The sequence below is a fragment of the Giraffa tippelskirchi genome, chromosome 3, assembly GCF_054371585.1.
Source record: "Giraffa tippelskirchi isolate mGirTip1 chromosome 3, T2T-mGirTip1v1.2.pri, whole genome shotgun sequence".
NCBI classification, from domain to species: Eukaryota; Metazoa; Chordata; class Mammalia; order Artiodactyla; family Giraffidae; genus Giraffa; species Giraffa tippelskirchi.
Genome location: NC_137277.1, coordinates 39,286,719 through 39,306,075, shown reverse-complemented (window position 1 = coordinate 39,306,075; position 19,357 = coordinate 39,286,719). Strand labels below are relative to the sequence as shown.

At 50.9% G+C, this 19,357-nt stretch overlaps 1 protein-coding gene across 15 annotated transcripts in view; it reads left to right on the top strand.

Annotated features, from left to right (window-relative positions):
* RAP1GAP2 (RAP1 GTPase activating protein 2) overlaps window positions 1–19,357 on the top strand; it is a 260,021-nt gene that overhangs the window by 69,551 nt on the left and 171,113 nt on the right. For 7 of the 15 annotated variants that reach the window (XR_014079510.1, XM_081579975.1, XM_081579974.1 and 4 more), the window contains one exon: window positions 10,125–10,160. The exons of 3 other annotated variants lie outside the window; for them this stretch is intronic. Coding sequence is in view for 10 of the 12 variants with exons in the window: in XM_081579966.1 (XP_081436092.1) it covers window positions 10,125–10,160 (36 nt within the window). In the remaining 2 variants the exon portion in view is untranslated. Of the gene's footprint in view, window positions 1–5,840; window positions 6,052–6,759; window positions 6,905–10,124; window positions 10,161–19,357 lie in introns of those variants that run through there. 5 more of the 15 variants (XM_081579972.1, XM_081579980.1, XM_081579979.1 and 2 more) reach the window with 2 other exon arrangements.

The following is a 19,357-nucleotide window of genomic DNA, read 5'->3' as shown; positions in this document are numbered from 1 at the left end:
ATGCTACGTAAATAGTTGCCAACATGGCAAATTCAAGTTTTGCTTTTTGGAATTTTAAGGAAACTTTTTTCCCCACATTTTTACCATCTGATTTTTATTGGCTGAGTTGAGCTGTATTGCTGAGAGATGTCTTTCTCTCACCTATTCCTACTGTTGGAAATTTAGATCATCCCCAGGGTTTCATAGTTGTGGTAACAATTAGCTGGAGACCCTCAAAAGTACAACTTGGCACATAGCTCTGATTTTTTCCCCCTTTGGGATTTCAAGGTCAAAAGGCATGCATTTTTTTTTAAGCTACTTATTGAAGCATCATATACATAGAGGATAGTGCACATATAAGTATGCAGATGCCCAAACTGACCCTGATCTGCACTCTGGAAGCTTCTGGGCATGTACATAAGGACTCCGATGTGTGCTGTCAAATTTCCCCCAGAAAAGTGGTATATTGCTCTTGTTGGAGTTTTCTTACTTGAGATGGAGACACAAACTCTTTGCTTAAAAGCAGAGTGGATGGGGAATTCCTTGGTGGTCCGGTGGTTAGGGCTCTCTGCTCTTACTGCTGAGGGCCCCGTTCATGGTCGATGAACTAGATCCCACAAGCTGAATGGCACAGCCAAAACCAAAGCAAACAAATAAAAAACAACAACCCAGAGTGGGTGGAAGAACCATGTGGAGTCAGACTCTGAGGGACTTGAGTTCTCCCTCTCTGGGGTAAGACAGACTTATCTTCAGGGTAACAGACTTATCATCAGGATAGAAGAGGTGATCTCAGGTCTGGGATCAGCGGTCAGTTTGCGCTCTAAATAGCTTAAGAAGGTTTTAAAGAAATCAGCTTTTGTAGCTTCCACCCCTCCCCTCCTCCTCCTCTTCTTCATCTTCTTTCTTCTTAGCAAACCATATGTTTAACACTTTTCCTTTAAATTATAACATGTTCTTGATAAAAAAAAAAAAATCAAACAGCACAGGAGGACATAAAGTGAAAAGTTCCTTCCCCCCAGATTTCCAATTCCAGTTGCATTCAACCAGTCCTGGACCAGAAGTTGTCTAGGCATATGCAAGCATTTACATATTTATTTAAACTAAGGGGATCCTCTTATATGAGCTCTTTGGTATCTTTTTGTTTGTTTGTTTAGTTTTTAGGATATCTTTATGTAGTAACACATATAAATCCTACCTCCCTCTTCGTGGCTGCATAGTGTTCCATTGTGTGCTTGTTCCACAATGTAGTGAAATAATGGTTATTTATGTTACTAATTCTATTTGCTATTATAAACAATGATACGGTTAACATCTGTGTGCATAGGTCTTGTCAACTTATATGAGTTTACCAGTGAGATAAATCTATAAAAACAAAATTATTGGCACAAACAGTGTGTGCACTTAAAATTTTGATAGATCTTGGCTTTTCCTTGGTGGCCCACTGGCTAAGACTTCGTGCTCCCAATGCAGGGGGCCCGGGTTCAATCACTGATCAGGAAACTAGATCCCACATTGCTGCAACTAAGATCAAAGGTCCTGTGTGCCACAACTAAGACTTTCTCACAGCCAAATTAAAAAAAAAAAAGGATAAATCTTGTCAAATATCTACACACTAATGGTGGGGTGCCTGTTTCCTTATATCCTCACACTATTATTAAGTTTTTTTTTAACCTTTCTTATCTGATGGGTAAGTGTGTTAGTTCCTCAGTCATGTCTGACTCTTTGCGACCCCATGGATTATAGCCCATCAGCCTCCTCTGTCAATGGAATTCTCCAAGCAAGAATGCTGAAGCAAGAATGCTGGAGTGGGTTGCCATTCCATTTTCCAAGGGATCTTCCCAACCCAAGGATCGAACCTTGGTCTCTTACATTGTAGGCTGATACCTTATTATTATTTAAAAATAATTTAAAATAATGGTACATGTTTCAGCTTCTACAGTCCACAGTCACGTTGCTGGGAGTTCTCTTGATAGACTAGGTTACAGAACAAATCAGAGTAAATTGCACAATCATTGTATGTCAAGGTCCTGCTCTTGGAACCCAGCTTTCTCAAGCACTCTTGTAATTCTTTTGGTCATCGTCTTGCTTTTCAGAACTTGTGCAATGGGAAATTCAGTCTAACCCTTGAGACAGGGTGAGGGGGAGGTGACCAGGGCACTGTAAATCACCAAGCGGATGTGAGATGTTTAATCTTCGTCCCAAGGCGTACATGCCCAACCAGTGTGGGTCTGCTGGCTCCAAATGCCATGGTGCCCTGTTCTCCTGGGGGCCAGAATGTCCTTCTGTCATTGTGCTTTGTCCTCACCTGGCTTATAAAGGAAGCAGAGGCTCACCTAGCGTCCCCTTTGAGGCAAGGTGAACTGAGGCCTCCTAAGAGCATGTGACTTGCTCGAGGTGATTCAGTGGTCGAGCCAGGAGGAGAGCTGAGCCCTGCGGGGTCAGTACTGATGCCAGCTTATGCTGTCTGGAGTAGGGGAGGATCCAGGCCGAATGATCTAGTGCCTGCTTCTCTAGGGGCATCTGTTTCCTTGGCTTCCTGTAACTGCCTCATCCCCACGCCTGGGAAAGGAGCTGCTTCATCTTTCAGCTCCCGCTGGTGGCTGTGAGGACAGAGCTGCCCAAGTGGAGGAAACCACATTGTCTCACCCTTCCCTCCTGCCCCCGAGGACCTGCAGACACGATGGAGGGGCTGCTGGCGGGGCCTGGGGCTGCCTCTCCTCTGACCCCAGCCAGCTTTCTCAGCTCCGAGTTTCTCTAAAGCCCAGAGAACTGGGTGGGTTCCCTGAGTCCTGTCCTGGGGTTGGGACTCTGGCTGGGACTTGCTTCCTCAGATGGACCAGAAACACCCACAGGCCTCCAAGAGGGAAGCCAGGGCTCTGGGTCTTGGTGACCCAAAGTGGGCCCTTCCTCTGTGGAAGGATGAGGAAGCAACCTCAGGAGAGAAGGACTTGGGTATGTGCTCCTTCCTGCTTCATCATTGTTCTTTCCCAGCTGTTGAGATGAGTCTTGCTTTCAGGGCCTTAGTTTCCCCATCTGTAAAATGGGCTCTGCATGAATTGGCTATTTCTATAAGTTCCCAGAGTCATGGGGGCAGGTTTGATTTGCTGATGCAGATCATTGTGCAGAACAGCGGCTGAGAACTTGGGCTCTGGAGTCAGACCCAGATCTGTTACCTTCGCACTGGTTCCTTAACCTCTCTGTGCCTCCGTGTCCCCAACTGTAAAATGGGGAGAAAGTGGTGTCATCTCAGAGACAGTGGTGAGATTGAAAGGTCAGTGCTGGCCTACAGTCAGCTCAGACCCAGTGCTGCCCCGGCTGCCCTGTCCCGGTCGCCTGTCCTCATCTCCCCCTTGACTGCCCGCATGCTGAGTCAGCAGAAGTTTGGGAGGAAGCTGGGCTGTGCTCGGTGAGGCAGGAGGGCTGGGCCTGGCACCCAGAGTGCTTCTCTTTTCTCTCGACTCACAGTCCTTCTCAGGGAGCCGTGGGCCACTCACTGCCCACCTCCACCCAGAAAAAAAACCGAGGGGTCAGAGCAGGGGCAGCAGGAGGCTGAGTGAGACGGAAGGAGAAGGTGGAATCCTAATAGACAATACATGTAACAGCTCCGGTAATGGTGTGGGAGCCCTGTGCTGTGTTAGTGTTTATAATCTTGTGAGGTTGGTAGCAGCCATCCCCTATTGTTGTTGTTTAGTTGCTAAGTCATGTCTGACTCCTGGCAACCCCATGGACTGCAGCATGCCAGCCTTCCCTGTCCTCCACTATCTCCTGGAGTTTTCTCAGGTTCATGTCCAATGAGTCGGTGATGCTGTCTAACCATCTCATCCTCTGCTGCCCTCTTCTTTTGCCCTCAATCTTTCCCAGCATCAGGATCTTTTCCAGTGAGTTGGCTCTTCACATCAGGTGGCCAAAGTATTGGAGCTTCAGCTTTAGCATTAGTCCTTCCAATGAATATTCAGGGTTGATTTCCTTTCGAATTGAATGGTTTGATCTCCTTGCAGTCAAAGAGACTCTCAAGAGTCTTCTCTAGCACCACAGTTCGAAGGCGTCCATTCTTCGGCGCTCATCTCCTATTAGGGAGGAGGAAACGGAGGCCTAGAGAGGTTAGGTAAGTTGCTGGAGGTCACACAGCTCCAAAGCTTGGGAACCTGAGTGCTGAGGAGAGGAGAGTAGATGAGGCTCTAGAATGGCTGTCACCTCCTTCCCAAGCTTATGGGGTAAAATTAAAAGCTTTCTGGGAACTTTGCTTCTCTCTCTCTGGGCCCTGGGGGGCTAGGAGAGCACAGGTCCTTCTGGACTCTCAAGTTGAAGTCCAGGCTGTGAGTTCTGTGCCCTTTCCTGCTGATGCAGCCAGGCCATTGCTGCTCCTTGGCCAAGTGTCTGAATCCCACGATTCCAGGTCTTCTGTGATTGCCATGCAAGGCGGGAGAATCCAGACTGTTCTTGAAATGCTCCTCCCTGCCTGGTCCTTGGGCTGCCCTTCTGATCTTCAGATGCTTGGACCTGGACCTGTGTCCCTTCTGGGTCTGTGAACACTTGGCCCAAGTGGCCCCCTACCTGGGTGATAACCTGGATGTCTCTGCAGACTGTAGGGGCCTGAATGAGAGCATCTCTCAGCCGTGTCTTCCTTAGAATACATCGATGGACAGCAAGCACACATGGTACATGTGGGTACTGATAAGGACAGACAAGACAGGGGGCCGGAAGTGTCCAAACTTGCTGTGACGGCAACCCCACCTCTCTCTCTCTCACTCGAAAACACATCAGATGATGTGCTCCAATGATGGGCTCGCCAGGAACTCCCTCTAACTGCTAAAGTAAGTACTTTGCAAAAGGAATTTTGTTATTATTAATAGTCACCCCACATGACTCCTGGGCCAAGGCTGTGAGTTGCATCTGGTTCACCCTGGGGCTTCATCCTGTGGTTCAGCAATTCTAGGGAGGAGATGGGGGAAGTGTTCTGGGAGTGAGTCAGGGTGGGTTTGCTTAGGTCTCCTGCCCACTCCCGAACCAGGAAAATGAAGCCCTGGTTGGCCCCGCCTGGCCTGATGTTCCCCCCAGAAGCTGATGGAGCACAGAGCTGTCTCGCTCAGAGAGACGCCTAATGGATGCAAGACAGGCAGGACCCAAGGTGTCCTAGTACCTGCTGAGTGTCTCCTGAGTCTGAGGTGGGTGTAGTAGGGATGACAGATCCAGGTGTGGAGTGGACGTCCAATGGGAAGCCAGTTGTCTGTGCAACCCTAGAAGGTGAACCACGTGATTCTTCCTTTCCTGGTGAATGTGGGGGTGGAGGGTGCAGCCTGAACCAAGGCCCCCCAGGCTCCTGCTGAGCAGCCTGCTGCCTTGGAGCAGAGGACCCCACACTGGGCACTCCCAGTCCTGGACTGGGCCGGCCCCTCTGCTGTCCCCAAAGGGCTGAGGCTTCTTCTTGCCTTCCCTGCAGAGGAGGAGTCAAGAAAATAAAAAAATGCCTGTGCCCTCTGTCTACGACCTGGGTGTGGCCCTCTGGCCCCAAAACACAGACCCGACTCCCAGGTCCAGGGAAGGAGGGCCGATGGGAGAGGCCGTTGCTTGGTAGAGGAGGCCTGGCAGCCCGTCTGTGACCCTCTACCCTTCCAAGGTGGCGCTAGTGGTAAAGAACCTGTCTGCCAATGCCAGAGACCTAGGAGATGCAGGTTCGATCCCTGGGTGGGGAAGATCCCCTGGAGGAGGGCATGGCAACCCACTCCAGTATTCTCGCCTGGAGAATCCCATGGACAGAGGAGCCTGGTGGGCTATAGTCCATGGGGTCACAGAGTTGGACACGACTGAATGACTGAGCATGCACCCTAGGCTGCTGCAGTGTATGTGCCACGCCCTTCTACGGGGCTCTCATGAGTGAGCGTCTGCCATGTACCGGGCAGGGTCAGCGCTGGTGCAGACGGAGATGAGGACTCACTCGCCTGTGGTTCCAGAGGGAAAGACAGAGACAGGGTGCCACCTGCCGCCTCTGCCTCTGTCCGAAGGAGCTTGGCACTGCTGGCCTCTGTCTAGACGCTCCAGGGCGGTGTCTGAGCAGCACAGATCGGTGCCTGTGTAAGTGAGGGCGCTGGTAGGAGCGTGTGTGTGATCTGAGCGTGTGCCTGGGTGTATGTGTACGGGGAGTTGTGTGTACTTGAGGTGTACACATGGGTGTTTTTGTCTGCATGCACCTGCATATGAGTGTGCAGGACCTGTGTGCACATGTGCGTGAATGTCTGCTTATGTATGTGAGCATGCGTGTGCCTGTGTGTACCCGTAGGCCCTGTGTATAGCTATGTGCCTGTGTGTGTGTGTGCCCCGGGCCCACGTGGGTGCACATATACTGTGTCCACATGCGTGCAGGTGTGATCACAGGTGTGGGGCTGGTTTATCTGGTAGGGTGAAGTGGAAAGGCCAAAGTCCCACCTCTGGCAGCCCCAGGGAGTCGGTGCGGGGACCCCTGTCTGCAGGGCTCCCAGCCGGGTCTCTCTCCCCTCCCATCCTCACCCAGGCACAATCATGGGAATCCTCAGCCTCTGTGGGTTCCAGGAAACCCGGGCGGTGTGGGGCAGAGCTGCCAACTTGGGCTGTGGTGCAATCTGCCAGCCGAGCCCCTTCCGGAGCTGCGGGTTCCTCCGGGTGAGGGGAAGCTGCCCTCTGCGACCTCCTCTGCCTGTCTTGGTGCGTCCTGGGGGCCAGGACACACCTCCCACCCCACGGCCTCACCCACAGGAAGCCGGGTTGGGGGGCAGGCGATGGGGGAGGTGCCACAGTGGGTGCCCCGCCCCTCGTGGGAGGCTGTGGACCCCGCTGCTCCCAGGCTGCAGCAGTCTTGCCAACAACTCCGGGGACATCGCTGGACAAGGCGCCCCTCGGCCACAACCATGTTTGGCAGGAAGCGCAGTGTCTCCTTTGGGGGCTTCGGATGGTGGGTAACAGATGGGAGGGCTGGGGAAGGGGTGGAAGAGAACTTGGCCATGAAGCTTGGTTGAGCCTGTGGCTGGGACCTGGTCGGTATTGCGAGGGTGGGCGGGGGGTACTTTCAGGTTGCCTGGGCCAGATGGAGATAGAAGATCCTGGGGGGATGAGGGGGCATCAGACACCAGGCTTTTCCTCACTGTCCCTTGGGTACAATCTTCGAGGGAATTCAGAGGTCAGAGCTGGAGGCAGTATGACTCTGTGGCTGAAGAATGTGTGTGTCTGTGTCATGCATTTTCATATATGTGTATGTGCACCTGTGAGGATTGCGAACGTGGGTGTATCTGAGACTGTGTGTGTAGGTGTGCATGTCTGTGTGACCGGGTGTGAGGTGTGTGCCTGGCCGGGTGGGTGTGTCTACATGTGTGACCTTGTGTGCCCTGTGTTTCTGGGTGCACTTCTGAGCTTATGGACCTGCTCGTGCTCTTGCCTGTGCCTGTGTGTTATGCTCCCGTCTGGGTCATCTTTGTGACTTTGCTGCAGGGAGAGTGTGTGGCCTGCACGGGCCTTTGGGCGGCCTCCTCTGGGCAGGGGTGAGTGGTGAGCCCAGAGCGGGGCAGCAGGCTTGCCTCCCGGGCCCGCCCCCTCCCGCCCCCTGCAGCCAGTCCTGGCTCTGTCCAAGCCTTAGCAGCTGGTTCTGTGCTCCGACCTCTCGCCTCACCCTCTGTGCCCCGCTTTTGCCCCTGAAGTTTCTGTCTGAGACCCGGGAGAGGCTCTTTTCCGCCCTGTAGGGCCAGAAAGTGGGGGAAACTGAGGTCAAAGACTTGTCTCTGGTCACCAGCTGCTGGCAGCTTCTCCTCCGCTGGGGAGCCGGGTCTAGTGGTTTTCATTATCGGTTTCCTTTCAGCTTCTGGGCTGGGAGCGCTGTCAGAAAAGAGGTTCCCAGTGCTGGGGTGGGAGGAGGGTGGCCAGGGCTGTCCTGGTGTGGAAGCTGGGTGGCCCATGGTGGGGGGCGTGAGCAGTGAGGGAGAGTGGGAGGAAGCACAGGGGCTCCCAGACATGGGACGGGCAGGGCCTCCCGGTGGGGCTGGGGGGTTCGGGTGGGCATTGTGCCAGGATGGCTGCTAGCAGGGAGGAGATGCTGCAGTTGGTTGAGGGCTAAATTACAGATTCCTGGAGCCCTGGTCCACCCCAGACAGTACAGAGAATCTTGCGGGTGGTATTTTCAGAGCTCTGTTGGATGCTGGGGTGAGTGTCCACTAGCTCTGGGGTGGACCAGGTGATGTGAATGAATGGCATGGGGCGGGGGAGGAACCTGGGGGCCTTGGTTTCCTGAAAGGGAAAAGCTCAGTTGTCACGGCTGCCCTCTCTCCCCATCTCAGCCCTGCCAGACCATCGGCCCCGCCCTCGGAGGCCACACCCCAGCGTGGGAACCCTATTGCCTGAGTAGGTGTGGATGTGGGTGCAGAGACTGAGCTGCTGTGGCCCAGAGTGTGACCCAGAGTGTTGGTGGCTGGCGGGTGGCCGAGGGGAGCGAGAGGGAGCTGTGCTGGGAGCCCAGGGTTAAGGTGCTGCCACACCTTCGCTCTTTGAAGAACCCAGATGGGACACTTCCGCTCTCCAGATCTCCGTTTCCCCACTGTATAAGTGGAATATTTCTGCCTTACCCACAGCACAGGGATGTTGTAAATAAGGAAAAAAGATTCCTTGAGAAAATGTAAAATCTAAGGGCTTACGGATCGGGGTTGCACTTGGGTCGCTGTGGATGACAGATATTCCAGCAGAATGCAAGGATCTGCTTCCTGGGTCCACCTTACTCCCATTCGGTGGGTGGGATGGGAGAGGAGGAGGGTCTGCATTCCAGAGATGGGAATGGGACCCCTGGGGACCCCATGGAAGCCCCGAGGAAGGGGCCCAGGAGGCGCGTGGAGAAGAAGCTGGGAGGAGGGACCTGGGCTAGGAACCTCGGGTGTGGCTTGTTTTGCTGTCGGAAACCAAGACCCAAAGGTGCTGGGAGTTTACTCAGAGTGAAAGGACCCCGCCCCCAGCTCCAGGGCTTGGTGCTGACTCGAGATTTCTGGGGCAGCTCTGTGTCCTCACCATGTGGCCCCTGACACCTGTCCCCTCCCCCTGCTGACCCCAGTCATTGAGTGGATGGGAAGCTTATGGCAGAGCTGAGCTGCTGGACAGGGGTGGCTGTAAGAACTTTCCAGGGTCTCTAGCTTGGTGGCACTAATAGTGATGATTGGTGATGGTTGGATGGCATCACTGACTCAACGGACATGAGTTTGAGCAAACTCCAGGAGGTGGTGAAGAACAGGGAAGCCTAGCTCGCTGCAGCCCTTGGGGTCGCAAAGAGTCGGACATGACTTAGTGACTGAACGACTGAAGAACAAACGTGGTGATGATGACATGGGGCAGTGGTGACGCTGATGGTGATGTGACACTGGTGTTTGTAACCCCTGAACAAGAAGAGACACAGACAGTGGGAATCTCGCCTCCCTTTCTGTCTCTGGAGAGAGGAAGGGGCCTCTTTTACCAGCCATAAGGGCTGGCATATGCAGAGGGTAAAAATAGAAGCCTCGAAGCCCTGCCTTGTCTTCCAGCGAGGGTGGGCGCAGGCTGGGCGGAGTTGCTGGCTGCGGGGACCGTCTGCCGCAAACGTGATCTGCTCTGAGCTCCTGTGCCCGACAGATCCCACCCGCCATGCACCCTGCAGCCTGCTGTCAGGTTCTGTCCCAAGAGTGGCTTGTGCTTTCTTGGGGGGTAGTGGCAGCTCCCTGAGGAGGAGGGTCCCTGGCACTGGAGGTTGTGGCATCTTTCTAAAGCAGAAATATCCATGCATCGATTGTCCAGCTGCTGTGACCCCCTGAGGCTGGGTTGCAGAGTCCTCTAGAGGAGTGTGGGTTACAAAGGGAGATGACATTCAAAGTGGTTAGGGTCTGGAGTCAGGTACTGGGATCCAGCTGGACCAGTGATTTTGAGGCGGTTTCCTCATCTCTAAGATAGGGAGAATAACAGGACCCATCTCACTGGGTTATGAGTGGCTCCAGCCCTCCCAGAGCTCCCAGTTCTCCCTTCCCCAGGCTGGAGGAGAACTTCAGCGTTGTCTCCTGCAGGGCTCTGCAGGGCCTGTGGTCTGGGCTGGCCATAGGACCTGTCACCTGCAGGTGCTAGGTGGGAGCCCTCAGCCCCCACACTGACGGAAACCCTTGCTTTTCTCTTGGCAGGATCGACAAGACCATGCTGGCGAGCCTGAAGGTCAAGTAAGTAGCCACTTCCTGTTATGTAAAGGTCAGAGGTAACGGCAGACAGAGGGGCGCTGAGGCCTCCATTTCCCTCCTGGTTGTGGAAACTATGAACTGGGCTGTTGCATGTCAGATTCTCCATCTCGGTCCAGGGGCTCATGGACTGGGAGGAGGCTGGACTGGGTTTTTGATTCCTGAAATATCTGGGAAAAGACAGATGCTGGGAAGAGAGCAGGGGGACCAGCATGGGGAAAATGTGAAATGTGAAAAGCAGTGAAACTTTCAAGCCACAGCTCAATGGTGTAAGAGAGATAATTGTATTTTCCATCACTTTAATTTTTATATGGAGTCCTAGTCCCATAGGGCTGTCTTTCTGACATTCCCACCTACTTGGAAAATTGTGCCACACAGTTCTAGGACCTGAAAAAACACCCCAGTATGTGTATGTGTGTATGTGTGTGTGTGTGTGTGTGTGTGTGTGGGGTCAATTGGTCGTTGAATCATCTGTTACCAGACGTCTGTTATCCTGAACAGCCTGGCCCTGGGGGCTCTCTGAGAATTCCAGCACCAGATTCAGGGTCTGGGAATTGTCTGCCTCGGTTTACCATGTGTCTAACCATCTGTCTGGGGAGCTCTGAACAAGCACCCCTTTGTCCTAGAACTCCTGAATGATCCTCTCTCATCACCTTGGTTCCTTTTCCCTCTGTGTTTTTGGCCAAACATTTTGTCTACTTCTGGATCTTCTTTCCCCCTTGCATGTCCAACTCTTTGCAACCCCATGGACTGTAGCCTGCCACGCTCCTCTGTCCATGGACTTTTCCAGGCAAGAATACTGGAGTGAGTTGCCATTTCCTCCTGCAAGGGATCTTTCCGACCCAGGGATTGGACCCGTGTCTTTTGTATCTCCTGCATGGGCAGGTGGGTTCTTTACCGCTGCGCCATCCTGCATGAGATACTAGGTAAGAAGCTGAGTTACTAAGGGGTGTAGAGTAGTAGAAATGGTGTTTTTTTTGATGCTGTCTTGGGATGTCTAATTCAATTTCACAAGCGTTTATTGAGGGCCTGGTTGTTTTATCTAGCAAAGATGATACATGTAACCCAGAAGGAGACTAGTACAAGGCAGAGTGAAGCATTGGGGGCCAGTGTTGAGATTGGGACCTCAGTGGGGTCCCTGGGGTCTGAGGGCTTAGGCCTTGGGGAGGTGGTGTTGAGAGGGTTGTTTGGGATAGCCTGTAGGACCATGTTCCTTCATATGCTTGGTTAAGAATCTTTTAATTGCAAGAAGCAAAAATCCAGTGTGATCTGGTTAAGCAAAAGATGAAATTTATGCAAAAAATCCCGGGGTGCCTCAGGGAACCTTGAGGTGGAGCTAGAGCTCAGCAAGACTGAATAGGAACTGGAAATCCATCCCCCCAAATCCGAACTGACTTCCCTGTGGAAACTGATAAACTGATCCTAAAATTCACATAGAAAATTCAAGGATAGTCTTTTATTTTTTAATTAATTTTAAATTAAAATTTATTTATTTTTGACTGCATCAGGTCTTAGTTGTGGTTCAAGGATAATCTTGAAAAAGAAGAACAAAGTTGGAGAATTATACTTCCTCATTTCAAATTTACTACCCAGTGACAGTAATCAAGAGAGTTTAGAACTGGCATAAAGATAGACATATTGATCGATGGAATGGAATAGAATTCAGTCTAGAAATAAACCCTCACATTTGTGGCCAGTTGGTTTTCTTTTTTAAAAAATACTGATTTATTTATTTTTGGCTATGCTGGGTCTTGGTTGCTGCGCGCAGGCTTTTTCTAGTGGCTGTGAGTGGGGGCTACTCTTTGTTTCGATGCGCGGGCTTCTCACTGCGGTGACTTGTCTTGTTGCAGAGCATGGGCTCAAGGCATGCGGGCTTCAGTAGTTGTGGCTCACAGGCTCTAGAGCACAGGCTCAGCTGTTCTGATGCATAGGCTTAGTTGCCCCCTGGTGTGTGGAATTTTCCCAGAACAGGGATTGAACCCATGTCCCCTGCACTGGCTGGTAGATTCTTATCCACTGTACCACCAGAGAAGTCTGTCAGTTGATTTTTTTTTTTTTAATTTACTTGGCTGTACTGAGTCTTAGTTGTGGCATGTGGGATCTAGTTCCCCGACCAGGGATCGAACCCGGGCCCCCTGCAATGGGAGCATGGAGTCCCAGCCTCTGGACTGTCAGGGAAGTCCCCGTCAGTTGATTTTCAACAAGTGTGTCATGACAGTTCAATGGAGAAAAATAGTCTTTCAACAAATGGTGGTGGGATAATTGATATCTACATGCAAAAGGATGAAACTGAATCCTCCTCTCACACCATATATAAAAATTTACTCAAAATGGATCAAAAACATAAATGTAAGAGCCCAAACTATCAAAGAAGAAAACATAGATGAAAATCTTTGTGACCTTGGATAAGGCAATGGTTTTTTAGCTATGACACTAAAAGCACAAGCAACAAAACCAGTAAGAATAGCAAATTGATTAATTTAGCTTCATCAAGATAAAAAACTTTTGCATTACAAAGAACACCATCAGGAAAGTAAAAAGACAATGCACAGAATGAGAGGAAATATTTTCAAGGCACATAGCTAATAAGGGACTTATATCTAAAACATATAAAGAACTCTAACAACTCAATAATACAAAGGCAAAAATAATTTAAAAATGAGCAAAGACTTGAGAGTTCCCTGGTGGTCTAATGATTAGGATTCTGGGCTTTCACTGCTGTAGCCTGGGTTCAGTCCCTGGTGGGGAACTGAGATCCAGCAAGCTTCATGAAGTTGTCAGAAAAAAATAAAAAATGGGCAAAGACTCTGAATAGACATTTTTCTAAAGGAAATGTATAGATGGCCAATAGGCAGATGAAAAGGTGTTCAATGTCATTAGCCATCAGGGAAATGCAGTCAAAGCCACAGTGAGATACTAACTCACCCTCATTAGAATGACTATAATAAAAAAGACAGATAATAACGGTTTTGTGAGAATGTAGAGAAATCAAAGCCTTATATACATGGTGGAAATGTAAAATATCACAACTGCTTTGAAAAACAGTTTGGCAGTTTCAAACCTCATGGTGACGCAGTGGATAAGACTCTGCCTGCCAATACAGGGGACATGGGTTTGACTCCTGGTCTGGGAAGACTCCACGTGCCACGGAGCCACCAAGCCCGTGAACCGCAGCCATGTGCTGCAACTCCTGAAGCCCGTGCGACCTAGAGCCTGTGCTCCGCAACAAGGGCGGCCACTGCTACGAGAAGCCTGTATACCGCTTCTAGAGAGCAACCCCCACTCTCCGCACTAGAGAAAACCTGTGCGCAGCAACGAAGACCCAGCACAGCCAAAAATACATAAATAAATAATAAAGCAGTGTGTGCATGTCAAAAAGAATTTGGTGGTTTCTTAAAAGGGTTATACATAGAATTATCATGTGACCATCAATTCCATTCTTAAATATACATCCAAGAGAAACGAAAACATATGTCCATACAGAAACTTGTACATGAATGTTCATAGCACATTATTAATAATAGCCCAAAGTGGATATAATCCAAATGTTCATCAACAGATGGGTAGATAAACAAAATATAGTGTCACCATGCAATGGTATATTACTTAGTCATAAAAGGGAATGAAGTAGTGACTCATGCTACAACATAGATGAACCTCGAAAACATTACACGTGAAAGTTAGTCATAGAAAATCCACATATTTTATTATTAAACTTTTTATTTTGTGCTGGAGTATAGCTGATTAACAATGTTGTGATAGTTTCAGGTGAACAGTGAAGGGACTCAGCCATACATATACATGTATCCATTTCCCCCCACATCCCCCTCCCATTCAGGCTGCCACATAACATTGAGCAGAGTTCCATGTGCTATACAACAGGTCCTTGGGAAACCGCATATTATATAATTCTATTTATGTGAAATGTCTCTATAAGCAAATCCATGTGTGCTGAGTTGCTTCAGTCATGTCCGACTCTTTGCGACCTCATGGACTATAGTCTGCCAGGCTCCTCTGTCCGTGGGATTCTTCAGGCAAGAATACTGGAGTGGGTTTCCATTTCCTTCTCCAAAGAGACAGAAAATAGATTAATGGTTTCCTAGGGCTGAGGAAGTTGTTGGGAAAATAAGGGGAGTGGATGTAAAAATACAGGCTTCTTTTTGGGTGATGAAAATGTTCTGGAACTAGTTCTTGGTACAAATTCTTGGTTCTTGGTTGTACAAACTTGTGAATACACTAAAAACCATTGAATTGTACATTTACAAATAGTAAAAGTGAAAGTTGCTCAGTCGTGTCTGACTCTTTGCGACCCCATGGACTATACAGTCCATGGAATTCTCCAGGCCAGGATCCTGGAGTGGGTAGCCTTTCTCTTCTTCAGGGGATCTTCCCAACCCAGGGATCGAACCCAGGTCTCCTTCGTTGCAGGCTGATTCTTTACCAGCTGAGCCACCAGGGAAGCCCAGAAATGGTGAATGTAGTAAATAACTACATATAGGAAATAAACTACATCTCAATAAAACAGTTAAAAAAAAAAAAGAGGGAATCTGATTGGCTCAGCTTGGTCCAATCAGTTTAGCCGGAGAGATGGGGTTTATGGATAAAAACATGGCTGATGCAGCCACCTCTCCCTGTGGGAAGGGTTAGTTCTCAAAGAAGAAGGATGAGCTGTGGGCTGGATGGGCACCATAGTAGGTTTTATCCAGCCACCCCCATGACCCTTAGGACCGAAAGGAAGATTGGTACCCACTCCCTCATCCTCCTCCCAATGAATGCCTAAGATGAAATTCTGCCCGGATGCCCAGGATATGGCTCTGTTTATTGGCAGGTCCTTAGGCTGCCAAGGGCATGTGCTTGGGCTCTGCCAGGTACCCAGATGCTACCTTCCTCTGCCTCTGCTGGGTGAGACATCTTTCTCTACTAGTGCAGCCCATTGGCTTCTCCACTGAGCACCATGTACCCCTGGGTTGTAGCCAATGCTCCCAATTGCTTCAGGTCCTCCCCCAGGGACCTGGTGTCCTTGACATGAAGACAGTCAGCCAGGTAACTCCTGAAAGTGTCCCTGAGCTATGCAGCTCTGAAGATGGGGTGTTCCGGCACCACTGTTATTGAGCACTTACTATATGCTTGCTTTTTTTTGTTGCTTATTTAGTTGCACCGGTCTTAGTTGCAGCATACAGGATCTTCTCTCTTCACTGTGGCATGTGGATCTTTAGTTGCAGCCAGTGGGATCTAGTTCCCTGACCAGGAATCGAACCCTGCCCCCCTGAATTGGGAGCTCAGAGTCTTAGCCAGCAGACCACTGGGGTGCTCAGTTTTCATCACACAGTTACCCTGAAGTTTCACAGCCACCTGGTGAAGCAGCTATCACTACTGTCTGCATTTTACAGAAGAAAAAGGGAAGCTAGGGAGGTTAGGGAACTTGGCTCAGGTCATCAGTGAGTAGGTCATGGAGCTGGGATTTGAATCCAGATCTGTTCTTCATCCCTGCTTCAGTCCAGGCTGGAACTGGATCCTTCTCAGCATCTTCCCCTGCCCTACTTGCCCACTCCTTCCCCAATGTAGACAGAACGCACCTCTGCCCCCACAACGCTGTGGATAGGAGGGTCTAGCCCCCTGCTGGAAGCCCAGGTTGAGAGGGCTCTGGGGTATCTGAATGATAAAGACCCCCAGAAGCAAGAGGTGCCAGGTGTCCTGGAGCCATAGAGGAACAGCGGAGAGGGGAGTGGTGGCAGCACATGCAGAAGGAAAAATTGGGAGGTGGAGACTAACAAATTGTTCACCTCTCCAGGCTCAGTTTTCCCATCTGTAAAATGGGAGAGTTGGACTGGTGTCCAGTCTGTTCTCTTCAAGTTTTGATTTTCTAGGGGTTCACTTTCATGACGTTTGTCCTTTTGCATTTATCTCAGGACCTTGATGATGGTGGGTGCTCACTGTTGAATAAGTGAATGCAGGCATGAATGAATGAATGCCTTTGGGAGCAGAGGCTCTGCATCCTTCATCTCTGGCTCCCCACAGCCTAACACCTTGCCTGGCATGTAGCAGGTTCTCAGTCTGTATTTGCTGGATGAATCCATTATGGGTCATCATGGTTATTCTAAGCCCATCACAGTAGGTGGAGGGCTGGAGAGAAAAGGAGGAGAACCCCCCCTTCTCCAGCCTGCTCCCAGGCCAGCTTGGGATGTGGTCTGTGTTACAGTGGTTGAACCACCATCTGAGTGGATTCCCACAGAGCAGAGACCAGGTTGGCAGGGCCAGTGTTTGCTCGTGGAGGTCCTTGAAGCAGCATCCAGAGGGGAGGACCTGAGAAGGGAGCCTCAGATGCTTTTCCCCATTCTTTCTCTGCTGCCTCTTGCCCTCCCTCTCAGAGACTGCTGCTGCTTTGCTAAAGAAAGAGATGTGAGGAATTCCCTAGTGGTCCAGTGCTTAGGACTGTGCTTTCACTGCGTAGGGCTTGCGTTCAATCCCTGGTTGGGGAACGAAGATCCCATAAGCCCAGTGGTGCGGCTGGGAAAAGAAAAAAAAAAGAAAAGAGATGGAAAGAAGTGTGTGTGTGGGCTGTGTGTGTGTCTGCCTGCTGCATGGGCTGGCCAAGCCGCGCTCCAGCCATTTGAGATGACCATGGTACACAGGCAGTGGCCATCACAGGACTGGTTGAGCATGGAGGTAGTTCAGGGCAGCTTGTCTCTACTGCTGAACACAGCGTCATGCACAGTCCTGCTGATGGGGCAGTTAGAACCCATTGCTCTGTAGGGAAAAGAGTCCACCTTTTAAATTGATGGTCCCCATTCTCGGGCTTCCTGGGTGGCTCAGATGGTAAAGAATCCACCTGTGATTCAAGAGACCCAGGTTTGATCCCTGGATTGGGAAGATCCCCTGGAGAAGGAAACGGCTACCCACTCCAATATGCTAGCCTGGAGAACTCCATGGACTCTATAGTCCACGGGGTTGCAAAGAGTCGGACACGACTGAGAGACTCTCACTTCACTTCCCCACTCTTGGTCAGTACACGTGGGCGTCTCTAAATAGAGAGAAAACACATAAAAGGACCCAGAGGTCACGGTGCCGTCTTATTTCTTCTTCAGGAGAAGGGAGGAGAGGACCTGGAGGAGCTGTGTTCCCAGCAGCCTGGCTGGTGCAGCATTTCGGCTATCCTATGGTTTGGCCAGACAATCCCACACAGCCATCCCTACTTGACGCTTCAGATTTCACCAGCTAAGAATTCAAAATCCTATTAGAAGGGAGGGGACCACGTAGACCAGCAGCAGATGCTGTGTCTCAGCGTACCTTCCCTTGGCCCCTGGGATCCCTGATGAAGTGGCTGGAGCCACTGTCCATGCAGGAGCGGGGCTTACCACATCCAGAAAACTCAATTTCTTGCTGTGTCACAACCCTTTCAAACTCAGGGCTTCTGTCCCCATCCTGTGAGGATTCCTTACAGAACCTGGTGATTCCCTTACAGACATATGCCTCTCCAGGTTCTCTTGGTGTGGGTAGCATACATTCTCAGGGGTAGTGGGGGAGAGCAGGGCCAGGGCCCAGGCACCTGTGCATTAAGTCTCTGCCTGCAGCTTTCCAGCCTTCCTTCTAGAAGTCCTGTCCCTCCACAGCCCACCCCTTGATTCCAATATAATGCCTCTTTTTCAAGCATTGGTTGAGGGCCATGGTCACCAATTCGTTTCTCCCATCTTTGACCACCAAGTCTTTGTTTACTGTGGATTATAAGAATCCTGGAGGCACCACAAAGATGTTCTAGAAGCTTCTGAGGCTGCCCCATCTCCATCAGCTCTTCTTCTGCACACTCAGGGCATCTGCTGAGTTTGCTAGGGTTGCCAAGGATGGGGCGGGGGGCTTAATGTTTTGGGGGTTAGAAAGCTAAATCAGTTGAGCTCACATTTACTGGGCACCTATAATCAAAACCCAGTGCTGGGCCCTGGGGCTGGTGGGGAAATAAAGATGAAAAAGACTCGTCCCTTCCACTGCAGGGAACTTGGGTTCGATCCCTGGTCAGGGAACTAAGATCCCACACGCTGTGCAGCAAGGCCAAAAAAAAAAAAAAAGAATGACAGTCTCTGCTCATGAAAACTTATCCTTCCATAGGGAGACAGACAGACAGTTGCGATGGGATGTGACAAGTGCTAGCAGAGATTCCTCAGAGAGGATGCAGGGGCTTTCTTGAGCTTGGTGGTACCTCAGCTGCCTCTGACAGTGAGTGAGGTCAGCTCCCCAGGCAGCAGCTCCAGCCTGCAGGCAGTGAGGTGTGAATGGTGTGGGCTGGGAGGGACCTGGGTGCCGTTATTGCACCAGACAGATCACCAGGTGCCAGTTTGGGGACAGACTGGGCCAAGTGCAGGAGTGTGGGAGGATTGTGTGGCTGGCCAGGCTTGCCTCTCTGCGTGGCCAGGAGCCGTGGAAAGACTTTCAGGCAGGGGAGTAACATGGCCGGATTTGAGTCTGAAGGCCCTGCTGGCTGCCATCTGCTGACCCATTGGAGAGATTGGAGGCTGGAGCTGGGCCAGTGGAGTTGGGGAGGGGGGACAGATTGGAGAGCGCCCGAGGAGGTGGACTTCCCACCCTGGAGCTGGTTTGGATGTGGGAGGTGAGGGCCAGGGGAGCCGTCGAGGTGAAGACTCAAGTTTCTCAGCTAGCCCTTGAGTGGATGTTGGTCCTGTGTACGGGGATGGGAGAATTTGGGCAGCTAGGGATGGAGGAAGAGAGTAAGGCTTTTTTTTTTTTTTTAATTAATTATTTTTGGCTGCCCTGGGTCTTCATTGCTACTCACCGGCTTTCTCTAGTTGCGGAGTGGGCTTCTCATTGCGGTGGCTTCTCTTCTTGCGGAGCACAGGCTCTGGGTGTGTGGGCCTCAGCAGCTGTGGCTTGCAGGCTTAGTTGCTCTGCGGCACGTGGGATCTTCCCTGGCCAGGGATGGAACCCGAGTATCCTGCCCTGGCTCGAGGATTCTTAACCACTGGACCACCAGGCAAGTCCGAGAGTAAGGCCCTGCGTATACAGTCTCTGCTCCTCCTTTCCTTTCTCCCCTCCCATGCGGCCAGCTTAAGTCCCGACCTTTAAGCCTACCGCCCGCCCCCCAGAGACAGGCGTGGAGGAGAGAAGCAGCATTTGAGGGGTGCAGGAGCTGGTGGATTGCCAGGGAAGTGGGCTGGGCAATGCCCTCTCCCTGT